At 42.4% G+C, this 14,653-nt stretch overlaps 1 protein-coding gene across 5 annotated transcripts in view; it reads left to right on the top strand.

Moving 5' to 3' along the window:
- The first annotated feature begins 1,255 nt into the window (after nucleotides 1-1,255).
- The window catches only part of itpk1a (inositol-tetrakisphosphate 1-kinase a), a 61,814-nt gene continuing 48,416 nt past the window's right edge, over nucleotides 1,256-14,653 (top strand). The window contains exons 1-3 of one of the 5 annotated variants that reach the window (XM_035793956.2): nucleotides 1,256-1,434; nucleotides 2,195-2,315; nucleotides 11,980-12,004. In XM_035793956.2, the coding sequence (XP_035649849.1) occupies nucleotides 2,221-2,315; nucleotides 11,980-12,004 (120 nt within the window). In that variant the 5' untranslated portion in view covers nucleotides 1,256-1,434; nucleotides 2,195-2,220. Of the gene's footprint in view, nucleotides 1,435-2,085; nucleotides 2,316-11,979; nucleotides 12,005-14,653 lie in introns of those variants that run through there. The other 4 variants (XM_035793957.2, XM_035793955.2, XM_035793958.2 and 1 more) reach the window with 4 other exon arrangements.

Below are 14,653 nucleotides of genomic sequence, written 5' to 3'. Positions count from 1 at the left end.
CTCGTTTTTTTTCCCGAGTTATATTGAACGCTTGGAAGTCGGGGGTTTCCGAGATTCCAGTTGTTTTGAACGTGGCATATATAGCAACAGGAAATGAATGGAGAAATGTATAACGCTCCGCCCAGCCGAATGTCGACCAATCGCCTTTACGTTGTCAGTTTGCGTCACAGGTCGCTAAACTAATCGTCGCGTAATCCCTTCTAAAAGTCGAGAAACCTGCATATTTTCCTCGAAAGTACAAGTTAATTATCTAAAATCCTGGAAATTATGTTTTAATATTAGGCTTCTTGTTCGTTTAATTCGTGCTCATGTTGGGTTTTTGACTCCTTGAAGACGAGAGATCATTGTCCGAGTTTTCTTAGAATACCGGGTTCAAAACAACTGGGAACTTGCACATGTCTAACTTCAGTGCTTTCAAATCAACTGACACTCAGATTTAAAAAACGAGCTCCGAATGGAAATAATTGATTTGAACCGTGATCCAACTCGGAATTCCAATTGGTGAACTCGGGCCTCTTTCTAGATTTTCGACTTTCCGACCTGCAGATCACTGACGTCATGGTTTGACGTTGTATTATTCCGAATTCTTAGTACTTTTGAATGCGGCAAATGTACGGACAGTGTGAAATCCATGTATATGGGGCCTAATTTATTTATTTAAATTGACTGATTTCATTATATGAACGGTAACTCGGTAAAATCGTTGAACTTGTTTTTGTTATTTATAGTTACAGGCATGTATTTTTCGGTAACTGGTCACGACCAGATATTCGGGATACAACAGCGTAACAAAAGTTGAAATAAGATCTGTTGCTTGTGTAGGCTACTAGAATATAGAGTCTTTTTAAGGGCGATATATACGTATTTAAGAAGGCACTGCATGCACGCAAAATGTTATGCATTTGTGTTGCACATCCACATTCATACAGTGCAGCATGCCAGGAAAATAATTCCAATATATAGTCTACCCGTTGTCTGTCAAAAGTATAGCCTACCCCTAGATGTCGCTATGTGAGCAGTGCACCTTAGCCTAGTAGTCTACCGCTATTATCTTTCTACCGTTTTGTGTGGATATCATCCAACAATCATCAATGTTTATTTAGCTATTGTGCGCAATTTTGACTATGTTCAATTTTGCATATTTTCCCCATTTCACCCACCTCAATTTATGGATTGAGTGATGTGACAACTGAGCTGATTGTGTCACCCAATAGGTAACTTAATTGGTGCCTCCTCCCACTGATGTGACAGCACGCCATTAAAGTTTATTAAAAGCTTTTCACAATTCATCTGGGCTTGTTATTATAGGAATTAGCGTCCAATGCATCATAATTTCTGAGCTAACCATTTGGGCATATCAGGTTCTCTTGCAATTATTTGACTGTTCATCTGAACCAACAATCAAGGAACCTGTTGCGGTGAGACCAGATAAAGGTACGTGGTGTCTAATTTTGTAGGCTAGCAAGTATCAACCTAAAATAGCCTATTTTTGTGTTATATTTCGGTGGTTTCTGGGCTACACAAAGGCTACAATTAATGACTATAGCCTAACACTAATTTGAAGAGGTTCTATGCATTTTTACTATATTTCATAAACAGAAACTGATCAAGTTACTTTGTACAAGTCCAATATCGGCCACTTCCAAAAACAATCGAGCGCTCTCGGTCTCCCTCTCTGCCCGTGATTCAAAGCAATGGAGTGAGCATTTTTCCTGTTCCTATGCGCACAACAGACGCTTGCAAGCTCGCGGAAGGTTTACAGCACTTGTAGGCCGACGATTTTCAGCCACAACAATTCACGGCTGGAGTCACATTTAGGCTACTTCATCCGATAAACATCAAGAAATTATTTAGATGAATTATAAATGACTCGTGTGTAAAGGCATTTAATTTCTCAAAACAGATGTTTCTGACACGGAATATCGGCACTCTGTGCAAGAGAGCGACAATTGGAAGGGAGATCACGGTCAATTAGTTCCCTGCACTAAGGATTGTTGGTAACCAGATTTTCCTGAAATACAGTTGGAGTAGCCTATGGTGCATACCTGGAATACAGATCTTGTCTAGGGTGTTTAAAGGTCTCACCGTTTGCAAGAATGAAAACATTTCAGTGGAGAATTAGCCATCGTTGGCACAACAACGGCAAGAAGAGCTGGCTTTTATGAATAACTATCTTTCATTATGTCATTGTCAGCAAGGGCACCAACGCATAATATTGAGATGCAGACTCTTCTGAAGGGCAGAAGAGTGGGCTACTGGCTCAGCGAGAAGAAGATCAAAAAGATGAATTTCCTGGTATTTGTGGACATGTGCAGGTAAGAACATTTTAACAGGCTATTAGCCTACCAATACATTATGTAACCAGGAACGTATTCGTGAAGTTAAGCCAATAGTTTTCCGTCACTTCACAATGGTTTCACGACTTTAACCGTGTGAAACCTGTTGCTGAAATGTAGGCTACAGGGCTTTGCACCTATTTATACCACATTCAATTACACGCTGGTACGGGTCTCAATGCTCGACTTGGACTGAAATAGGTGCCGGTTCTCATTTTGGGCGGCACTATTTTAAGCCAATATTCCATAATGTGCAGGAACTCAAGCATTAGAAAATGTGTGGTGTATTCCTGCCCAAATCAATTCATGTGCTCGCTGAACGCAAATATCGAGAAATATCACATACTTATTTCGGTTCATGTTGACAATTCCTTGGAATCTTCAATAGGCTATAGTGCTGCCTTCGAGAATGATAGTTTAGTAGTTTTCCCTAGTCGGACATACATAATATCAATGTGATTAGATTACAGTCAGTGTTTTTCATCCAGATGTTTCCACTTCGACCAATCGCGGGGGTGCTGCAGCAACCCCTAAAAAAATCAGAATAAAAACAAATAAAAATATACTTTTACCAAAAACTTCAAGAAATTGCAGGGTGTGGCAAGCTTGTCTTAACATGTATTCAGAGAGGCTACTGGCAGACAGGTTTTACTGGTTATTCAGATTGCCAATGACGTTTTACTGAAGCCAATGATTTGACATGACATAGTCCGGTCCAAAATTATTGGAACTCTTGATGAAGATGAGACTGTATAAAATAAATGATACAAATACTGGGCTCCAACAAAGTGGGAAATAATATTATTTTGTACTAATACAATTTCTCAAATACACTGCTCAAAAAAATAAAGGGAACACTAAAATAACACATCCTAGATCTGAATGAATGAAATATTCTTATTAAATACTTTTTTCTTTACATAGTTGAATGTGCTGACAACAAAATCACACACAAATTATCAATGGAAATCAAATGTATCAACCCATGGAGGTCTGGATTTGGAGTCACACTCAAAATTAAAGTGGAAAACACTACAGGCTGATCCAACTTTGAGGTAATGTCCTTAAAACAAGTCAAAATGAGGCTCAGTAGTGTGTGTGGCCTCCACGTGCCTGTATGACCTCCCTACAATGCCTGGGCATGCTCCTGATGAGGTCGCGGGTGGTCTCCTGAGGGATCTCCTCTCAGACCTAGACTAAAGCATCCTCCAACTCCTGGACAGTCTGTGGTGCAATGTAGCATTGGTGGATGGAGCAAGACATAATGTCCCAGATGTGCTCAATTGGATTCAGGTCTGGGGAACGGGCGGGCCAGTCCATAGCATCAATGCCTTCCTCTTGCAGGAACTGCTGACACACTCCAGCCACATGAGGTCTAGCATTGTCTTGCATTAGGAGGAACCCTGGGCCAACTGCACCAGCATATGGTCTCACCAGGGGTCCGAGGATCTCATCTCGGTACCTAATGGCAGTCAGGCTTCCTCTGGCGAGCACATGGAGGGCTGTGCGGCCCCCAAAGAAATGCCACCCCACACCATGACTGACCCACCGCCAAACCGGTAATGCTGGAGGATGTTTCAGGCAGCAGAACGTTCTCCACAGCGTCTCCAGACTCTTGTCACATGCTCAGTGTGAACCTGCTTTCATCTGTGAAGAGCACAGGGCGCCAGTGGTGAATTTGCCAATCTTGGTGTTCTCTGGCAAATGCCTAACGTCCTGCACGGTGTTGGGCTGTAAGCACAACCCCCACCTGTGGACGTCGGGCCCTCATTAAGACCCTCATGGAGTTTGTTTCTGACCATTTGAGCAGACACATGCACATTTGTGGCCTGCTGGAGGTCATTTTGCAGGGCTCTGGCAGTGCTGCTCCTCCTCCTCCTCCTTGCACAAAGGCGGAGGTAGCAGTCCTGCTGCTGGGTTGTTGCCCTCCTACGGCCTCCTCCACGTCTCCTGATGTACTGGCCTGTCTCCTGGTAGCACCTCCATGCTCTGGACACTACGCTGACAGACACAGCAAACCTTCTTGCCACAGCTCGCATTGATGTGCCATCCTGGATGAGCTGCACTACCTGAGCCACTTGTGTGGGTTGTAGACTCCGTCTCATGCTACCACTAGAGTGAAAGCACCGCAGCATTCAAAAGTGACCAAAACATCAGCCAGGAAGCATAGGAACTGAGAAGTGGTCTTTGGTCACCACCTGCAGAACCACTCCTTTATTGGGAGTGTCTTGCTTATTGCCTATAATTTCCACCTGTTGTCTATTCAATTTGCACAACAGCATGTGAAATTTATTGTCAATCAGTGTTGCTTCCTAAGTGGACAGTTTGATTTCACAGAAGTGTGATTGACTTGGAGTTACATTGTGTTGTTTAAGTGTTCCCTTTATTTTTTTGAGCCGTGTATATTTTAACAATTAATAAAATAAACTAGGTGTCAAAATTATTGGCACCCCTGTTTTCAGTACTTTGTGCACCCTCCCCTTGTGAGTATAACAACACGTAGCCTGTTTTATTTAACCTTTTATTTTGTCAAGGAGTCATACAGAGTCCAAGGTCTCTTTTATGAGCCCAGAATTACAGAGAATGCACACATCAATATAAATACAAAATTCCCAGAAGAAAGAAAACACTGTCAAAAACCACAAACCCATTCACCAGTAATGGGTGGGATCTTTGCCCTTTCCTCCAATGCGCTTATGGACTGCCCTCTTCAATTCAAACCACAGGTTTTCAAAGGGGTTCAAGTCTGGAGACTGAGATGGCCATTACAAAATGTTGATTTTTGTGGTCAATTATAAATGTATGTGTGGTTGAGGATATTGTCTTGCTGTAAGATCCACTTGTGGCCAATTTTCAACAAGGTTTTTGGATAAAATGTCCCAGTACTTGGTAGAGTTCATGTTGTTAACCTTAACAAGGGTCCCAGGACCAGTGGATGAAAAATATCCCACCACCATATTTTACGGTAGGTAAAATATTATTTTATGCACAGGTTGTTTTAAACCACTCTTTTCCGCATTTCTTTTACACGTTTTTCAGTCAGGTTTGTTACCTCATTAGCTTGTTAGCTTACAACCTGGTAACTTTACCAGTATATCCAAACATTTGGGGGCACAGAAAGAAAGGAAAAGTAGCGGCTTCTTCAGGAGATCAATAATCATACCAATGAAAGAATGCGATACTGTATCTTGCATCTCATCACAAACTTGGTGCTCTTAAAGAGACTGTGTACAGTTTCCAATGCAATAGTTTTTACATAATGTAAAAACAATATTCCACAAATGACATTTCAATGAGAGGTATTTGTATCAACATTTTAGCTAATTTATTTGCATGGTTACAAATTAGATTCTAGGACATATGTGCTTCAGATTTAGCTATCATTCATACACTCAATCGATTTTTAAAAGTCGTATTTTCTGGTGCTCTTAATTCTGTTGTGCTACCAATGAAAAATGTTATTTAGAGCCCTGTGCATGTTACCTCATTTTACATATCCCAGTGAAACAGGAAGCTATGGAAGGCCACAATTCTAATGAGATTAACTTAATATCAATTAGAATGATAATGCAGGTTTAATTGATTTTATTTATAGGTAACTTAAGGATACCATTACATTTGACGTCTCATTTTGAGATTTATTTTAAACAATCTTTCTCTGAGCAATTGTATTTGTATAAAATACAATTTTTTTAAAACATACAAAGCTCTGAATTTGTATTTATCTTCTACAGTATTTTTTTTGCACGTCTTTATCAAGGGTGCCAATAATTTGACCCAACTGTACCTCGGACTATGCTATGGGCAAGTGCAGTGTTCAGCCCTTCTCATTGTTAAAGCCATGAACTGAAAAGTGAATGTGGCAAAATACTGGAAAGTCATAGAGTCTTGTGCTAAAGTGGGTTTACCCTACGCCTGTTGATCTGTAGGTAATAGACGTTAATGGCCCAAGTTTGCAGCCTGGTCTCAAGCAGTATAGTGTTAAATGCCGAAGTTGGGAATTTCCTCTCCATGACGTTTAACACATCAAGAAATGTCACATGGCTCTCACTTAAATCCATGCATGGTGCGCACACACACAGTGGATAGCGTTCTGTAAATACTGTAAGGCATCACTATGTAAAGCCACTCCTTCAGATGGAGGTATGGATAAGAAAGACTAAAGGGACAGTGTCACTGTTCCTCAACCTCCACGATAACAACACTTCTGGTCTCCCTTTTCAGCAATGTTTACCCTGTGGTTCACAAAACCTATGGGCAGGCATATTTTACTTGAACTGATTAGATTGTTGTGGTTTTGACTTGTCAAACAAATCCTGTCTCTCTCTCTCTGCAGAGCCAGACTAGCGCCCGGTGGGGGGCTTATTGACACCTTCTTTTGGACCAGCATAGCCCCCCAAAACATTGTAAATATTTTCACATGACCCTCCCCTTGTACTGTAAAATAATTGAACACCCTCCCCACCCTCAGAATTAACTCCAATGTTTACGACCCAAAATAACTTAACACTGTTTCTAAGCGTGGCTACCACTTCAGCATTTTTAACAGGTCTCTTTCTATTCATCAACTGGCCACTGAACAGTTTGGATTGATTTTATGTCAGTGAAAAAAATGGTATCAATCATTACCCAAGGTATGTGGATACTTGTGAAACATGGAGTTGGTCCTGCCCTTTGCAGCAATAACAGTCTCCAATCTTCTGGGAAGGCTTTCCACTAGATGTTGGGACTTGCTTCCATTCAGCCACGAGCATGAGTGAGGTCGGGCACTGATGTTGGGTGACTAGGCCTGGCTCGCAGTCGACGTTCCAATTCATTCCAAAGGTGATTGATGGGGTTGAGGTCAGGGCTCTGCAGGCCAGTCAAGTTCTTCCACACTGATCTCGACAAACAATTTCTGTATGGACCTTTCTTTGTGCAAGGGGGCATTGTCATGCTGAAACAGGAAAGGGTCTTCCACAAGGTTGGACGCATAGAATTGTCTAGAATGTCATTGAATGCTGTAGTGTTAAGATTTCCCTTCATAAGCCTCCCGGGTGGCGCAGTGGTCTAAGGCTGTGCCACAGGAAGATACTAGGTTCGATCCCAGGCTCTGTCGCAGCCTGCTGCGACTGGGAGGTCCATGGGGCAATGCACATTTGGTCCGGGTTAGGGAGAGTTTGGCCGGCAGGGATATCCTTGTCTCATCGCCCACTAGCGACTTCAGTGGCGGGCCGGGCGCAGTGCATGCTGACCAGATTCCGGGTGTATGGTGTTGCCTCCAACACATTGGTGCGGCTGGCTTCTGGTTTGGCTGTGTGCATTGTGTCAAGAAGCAGTGTTGCTAGGTTGGGTTGTGTTTCGGAAGACGCATGGCTCTCGACCTTCGCCTCTCCCGAGTCCGTACGGGAGTTGCACCGATGAGACTATTTGATACCACGAAATTGAGGATGAAAATTTAGAGGGATACACCATTTTTTTCCCTTCATTGCAACCAAGGGGCCTAGCCCAAACCATGAAAAACAGCCCTAGACCATTATTACAACTCCACCTAAATGTACAGTTGGCACTATGCATTCGGGCAGGTAGCGTTCTGCAGGCATCCACCAAACCCAGATTTGTCCTTCAGACTGCCAAATGGTGAAGTGTGATTCATCATTCCAGACCACGTGTTTCTACTACTCCAGAGTCCAATGGCGGCAAACTTTACACCACTCCAGCCGTCACTTGGCATTGCCCATGGTCTTAGGCTTGTGTGTGACTGCTCGGCCTTGGAATCCCATTTCATGATGCTCCTGATGAACAGTTATTGTGCTGACGTTGCTTTCAGAGGCAGTTTGGAACTCGTTAGTAAGTGTAGGACAGACTATTTTTAGTGTTACAAGCTTCAGCACTCTGCGGTCCCCTTCTGTGCGCTTGTGTGGCCTACCACTTCGCCGCTGAGCCTTTGTTGCACTTTTGACGTTTCTACTTCACAATAATGGCACTTAAAGTTGACCGGGGTAGCTCTAGCAGGTTAGAAATTTGACAAACTGACTCGTTGGAAATGTGGTATCCTAGGCCTGTGCCTGTTTAAAGTCACTGAGTTCTTCAGTAAGGCAAATGTTTGTCTGTGGCGGTTGCATGGCTGTGTGCTCAATTTTTATAGATTTGTTCACAACGGGTGTGGCTGATAATGGCCGAATCCACTAATTTGAAGGGGTGTCCACATACTTTGTGTGGAAGAAAGGCCTAGGCATAACCCCCAGAGTGAAATTCTGGTGGCATGCTATAACACCAACATGCATTTCTTGGTCAGATGGCTACTGCATCTGCTTTACAGGAGGAGGCTATTTAGTTTAATGTATTACTGTTAGTTTATAGGATTAACTCAGTTTCAAGTCTACCAGACTTCCTCACCTCAAGTTCAACTGCCAGAGTCAGTTGGAACACCGGGGTGCACTGCCGTTATATCATAGGCCTGCAGTAGCTAAAGCTTAATAGCCACACTATACCAAACCTTCACCAACGTTTCTAAACTTTAGAATATCAAAACTAAGTCAAGCCAATATTTAAAAGGAGAATATAAGCAGTAGCTTGAATGTAAACCAAGAAAAAATGCACTATCCTCCCCTGTTGTGTGTGTGTGTGTGTCCTCCTGAGTGGCGCAGTCGTCTAAGGTACTGCATCACAGTGCTAGCTGTGCCACTAGAGGTTCTGGGTTTGAGTCCAGGCTCTGTCGCAGCCGGCCGTGACGGGGAGACCCATGAGGCAGGGGCGACATTTGGCCCAGCGTCGTCCAGGTTAGTGGAGAGTTTGGCCAGCAGGGCTGTCCTTGTCCCATCATGCACTAGTGACTCATGGCGTGCCGGGCGCAGTTCACGCTGACATGGTCGCCAGGTGTAGTGTTTCCGACAAATTGGTGCTGGCTTCCGGGTTAAGTGGGCATTGTGTCAAGAACCAGTGCGGCTTGGTTGTGTTTGAGGACGCATGGCTCTCGACTTTCGCCTCTCACGAGTACTTACGGGAGTTGCAGCGACGAGACGAGACTAAGTACCAATTGGATACCATAAAATTGAGCAGAAAAAAAGGGTAAAAAATATGAAGTATATAACAGACAACCCACTCAAAGCCCCCCAAAAAGTTTGACAACCCTCTATTTTTGGACCACCCCTGCCCCCACAGTAATTTTTGATCTGTCCTTTAGCAATAGTGGCAGTGACTCAAGTGGACAGCAAGCAAACAAGATAATAAAAATCCAGACCCTTTTCCTTCAAAATATTTGCTTTTAGAATGTCAGGATATTGTTAAAAAAAGAGGAAATTAATCCATAACCTGGTAATGGTTGGAGTAATGGATTATTTTTTTTAAATTAACTGTAAATGTAAATTTGCAGCTAAAATATTGTAATCAGATTATAGTGACATTTAACTAGATTGCATTTAAATTCAGACAGGATGTTTGTGAAAAAAATCATTCAACGTTTTGTTTTCTTAATGACTTTCAAATCAGCATTTGAAACGAGGTGTATGTTGAGTCAGAGACCACTATGACACACCAAATGCATTTAATGGATCGCGGGAAAAGAGTAGGAATATGCTTTTCTAGGCTACAGTCAAAGCTAGGTCTTCCAATGGTGCAACGGCTGTCGGCATTCAAAGATATCCAAGTTGAGTAAACGCTTGGAGGTAAGGACGACCGCAGTGGTGTAGCCTATGGGAAGAAATGGATATCACTTATTTATATCTACATAGAGCATTGATATGTTGCCCTGCTGCTCTCTCATTTAGCTATTGGCGCCTTAGTGATTGTGGTGGATGACTTAACAAATGTATGTGTATTTTAACCCAATAATGGATGAATTGCTTGAATGTATGCTGCCTATAATATAATAATATAATAATATATGCCATTTAGCTGACGCTTTTATCCAAAGCGACTTACAGTCATGTGTGCATACATTCTACGTGTGGGTGGTCCCGGGAATCGAACCCACTACCCTGGCGTTACAAGCGCCATGCTCTACCAACTGAGCCATAGAAGGACCATGGACCATGGAGAAGGTGCTCCATCATGCTGGAAAAGGCATTGTTCATCACCAAACTGTTCCTGGATGGTTTGGAGAAGTTGCTCTCGGAGGATGCCTTGGTACCATTCTTTATTCATGGCTGTGTTCTTAGGAAAAATTGTGAGTGAATCCACTCCCTTGGCTGAGAAGCAACCCCACACATGAATGGTCTCAGGATGCTTTACTGTTGGCATGACACAGGACTGATGGTAGCGCTCACCTTGTCTTCTCTGGACAAGCTTTTTTCCGGATACCCCAAACAATCGGAAAGGGGATTCATCAGAGAAAATGACTTTACCCCAGTCCTCTGCAGTCCAATCCCTGTACCTTCTGCACAATATCAGTCTGTCCCTGATGTTTTTCCTGGAGAGAAGTGGTTCTTTGCTGCCCTTCTTGACACCAGGCCATCCTCCAAAGGTCATTGCCTCACTGTGCGTGCAGATGCACTTACACCTGCCTGCTGCCATTCCTGATCAAGCTCTGTACTGGTGGTGCCCCGATCCCACAACTGAATCTACTTTAGGAGGTGGTCCTGGTGCTTGCTGTCCTTTCTTGGGTGCCCTGAAGCCTTCTTCACAACAATTGAACCGCTCTCCTTGAAGTTCTTGATGATGTGATAAATGGTTGATCTAGGTACAATCTTACTGGTACCAATATCCTTGCCTGTGAAGCCCTTTTTGTGCAAAGCAATGATGACGGTACGTGTTTCCTTGCAGGTAACCATGGCTGACAGAGGAAGAACAATGATTCCAAGCACCACCCTCCTTTTGAAGCTTCCAGTCTGTTATTCAAACTCAATCAGCATGACCGAATGATCTCCAACCTTGTCCTCGTCAACACTCACATCTGTGTTAACGAGAATCACTGACATGTCAACTGGTCCTTTTGTGGTAGGGCTGAAATGCAGTGGAAATGTTTTTGGGGGATTTCGCAATTCATCTGATCACTCTTCATAACATTCTGGAGTATATGCAAATTGCCATTATACAAACTGAGGCAGCAGACTGAAATTAATTAATATTTGTGTCATTCTCAACTTTTGGCCACGACTGTACACTTACTATCCCGTAATGTTTTAATTACCCCCCCCCCCCACATTTTTAAGAATAAAGAACTGAGATACATAAAATGTGGTAAGTATTCAGACACTACTCAGTACTCACCTTTGGCAGTGATTATAGCCTTGAGTCTCCTTGGGTATGACGCTACAAGCTTGGCACAACTGTATTTGCGGAGTTTCTCTCATTCTTCTCTGCAGAACCTCCTCAAGCTCTGTCAGGTTGGATGGTGAGCGTCGCTGCACAGCCATCTTCAGGTCTCTCCAGAAATGTTTGATCAGGTTCATGTCCGGGCTCTGGCTTGGGCCACTCAAGGACAGTCAGACTTGTCCCGAAGCCACTCCTGTGTTGTCTTTGCTGTGTGCTTAAGGTCGTGTTACGGCTGGTTTGTCACGCAAATTTTAATTTAAAATAAACGTTTTATTATCCCCATCTGCCATGTCAAAGTGAGAGGGTTTCAGCCAGCTATCTCATAGTAGACATGTTAAAAGGACTTATCTGATGTATTCTCTATTGCCACGAAGTTGTAATGAGGGTTCCTTTTCTCCTTTTCCCTTAGGAAACGAGGCATAGAAATGGTTCAGGTAAGTTTCTTTTAGACTGTTTATCCTAACCTCACACCAGTCATGCTGGTGTTTTCTTGTCCTTCAATGCAAGATGCAGTTCTGATATGGGGAACCACACCTAACTCCAATCCAATTTTATGTGTCACATGCACGGAATACAACAGACCTTAGTGAAAGGCTTACTTACAAGCCCTTAACCAACAATCCAGTTTTAAGAAAAACAAGTAAAGTTAAAAATAACAAATTTATTAAAAAGCAGCAATAAAATAACAGTAGCGAAGCATTATACAAGGGGTACCGGTGGAGTCAATGTGCGGGGTGCACAGGTTAGTTGAGGTAATATGTACATCACAATATGTACTCACAAATGTTGTATGTATTTTTCTGCTACCTCTAACATTAGAACCACCAAGATGGTTAATCTGACTGTTTTCAATTTTGTAATTTTAACCTTGAATCTACCTGTCCCTGACTTTTTCTAAATGTGTGTATTTTACACTAGCAGTACTTTGAGAAATATTGTTGGATTCTGGGGTGAACATTGTTATACTCAGAGTATAGGAACATAAGTTACAAAGGTGACATGAGGGGTGCCGTAATGAAGCTTGGGAGGGGCTGAGTGCAGGGAAAACAATCGCATGTGACAGTACTGATAAGGGGAGAAACCGTTGAGGGCTCGTATCGCTTAGTTCCCTGCTTAGAAAGAATGATGTAATGTTTATAGATCAGGAGACTCCACCCAAAGTGGGGTATGAATACCACCACGGGGGAAGCCATGTCTTGGTCTGAATTACAGCTGTATCGACCCTTTGTGAAGAATTCAACTTGGTTAGCTTGGTTCAGCTTCTCTAGTGTCCATTAGAACGTAACAATATCAGAAGACAACTTTCTGAGCATTTCTACATCCAAGAGCCATGCCTGTCAAAATGGGTATCAATAGACACCAGTCTAATAAATCCATTTAATATACACAATCACAAAGGTCATAAACATGATACTATGTATTTAAAAAGAACAGAATAGCGTGTTGAGTTTTTATCTGTGCTTAATAGACATTGGCTGTGCCATGCCAATGAAATCAACTTGTTAATTTAGCAGACATCACACGCTTATTCCTCTGCCCGACCAGTCAACACACACAAATGTTACAGCATAAATACAGAATAAAAAATGATATTTTTCCCAGAAATGTCTATTGCTGATTCCTTATTTGTCAAGTCACGCTACACTGGTTAGCAGTCTCTTAATTCTCAGTTTGACAATTGATAATATTTTCACCCATTGTCAATGTCATCTTGTCTTAAGGTCACGTCTATATGTGTATGACGATGGGTCAATCTCACATTGAAATTGGTTTTAATATAGTTTAGGTGTAGTTTGGATGGGACATTAGCTGGGAAGGCAACTGTCTTAAACCTTGTTCACACTGAAGGCATTAATGCTCAAATCCGTTATGGAATATTGACCAAACGTTAAGTTACAGGTGACCACATCAGATCTGTGTGTGTTCAGACGGCAGTCACTTTCTTTCATAGCTACGCTAGTTGTCATGGTAATGACAGGGGTGTGCGTAGTGGTGTAGGCTGATTGGTGCTCACGCTTCCTATCACGCAAGGTAAGGCAACAATGCCTGCCATGGACCTTTCCCAGTTGCTTTGAATGTTCAAAATCAGTCTAAGAACACATTTAAAGCCTCAGATAAGATTATCAAACTTCCCAAGCAAGTCCTATTTGGCGAGCCGCAGCTAGCTAGGGAGCTGTTCAGCATTCTAGCACATTCACTCATTTGTTTGTAAACAATTAACAAACTAGTTAGCTACCTACCACCTGTTTTTGTCAAACTGTCAGAGTAGCTAGCAAGCAACAAGATATGCTAAATAACATCTAACCACGTGAAGGCAAATCAATCAGACAAGTCGCATGGCCAGAAGGTGGCCTGAAATGTCAGATTTCGTGCACTTTTTGTCTGTTCACACTGCAGGAAAAATTAGATTAAACATTTGACTGATTTACATTTGTTGTCCTGAGGTTTATTACATATTTTAACAAATTTATTCATTTTGCTATTTATTATGGAATATCTACACAATTGATATATCATTGTCAGAATGACCATGGCCGTTCTAGTAGTTAAGGAATTCAATCCCTCTTAAGTTACTAGCAACACTTCACCCTCAAAATAGTCTAAATAAATCAAGAAATCTAATTGATTTTGAAGTTTTGACCGAAGAGGTCTTAGTCACTCAATTCCACATCTCACTTAGGCAGGGTTTAGGACCCCAAAGGGTGCACATTTTAGGTTTTTACCTGAGCGCTACACAGCAGATTCAACTAATCATCAAGCTTTGATTATTTTTATCAGCTGTGTAGTGCTAGGGCAAAAAACAAAACGTTCACTCCTTGGGGTCCCAAGGACTGAGTTTGGGAAATGCATTTTGCGGTATTTCTCAAGTAAAAAAAAAACATTTGGAAGAAAGCTAGTAGTGCACTGCGGAGTGTATCAAGTCAGCTGCTGCTGCGCACAGGACTGATTTATGAGAACATGTCTGACTTCAGCAAGCTGTCAAACATTGCAAATAAAGTATACATGCTGTTTCAGTGCCCACAATCACTAGCTAGTTCCATCTATGAAGCTAGCTATTAGGTAGCAGGCACATTGAGCAGGCA

The sequence above is a fragment of the Oncorhynchus keta genome, chromosome 19, assembly GCF_023373465.1.
Source record: "Oncorhynchus keta strain PuntledgeMale-10-30-2019 chromosome 19, Oket_V2, whole genome shotgun sequence".
Classification (NCBI taxonomy): domain Eukaryota; kingdom Metazoa; phylum Chordata; class Actinopteri; order Salmoniformes; family Salmonidae; genus Oncorhynchus; species Oncorhynchus keta.
The sequence above is the reverse complement of the archived record's forward strand: the minus strand, read 5'-3'. Positions and strand labels throughout refer to the sequence as shown.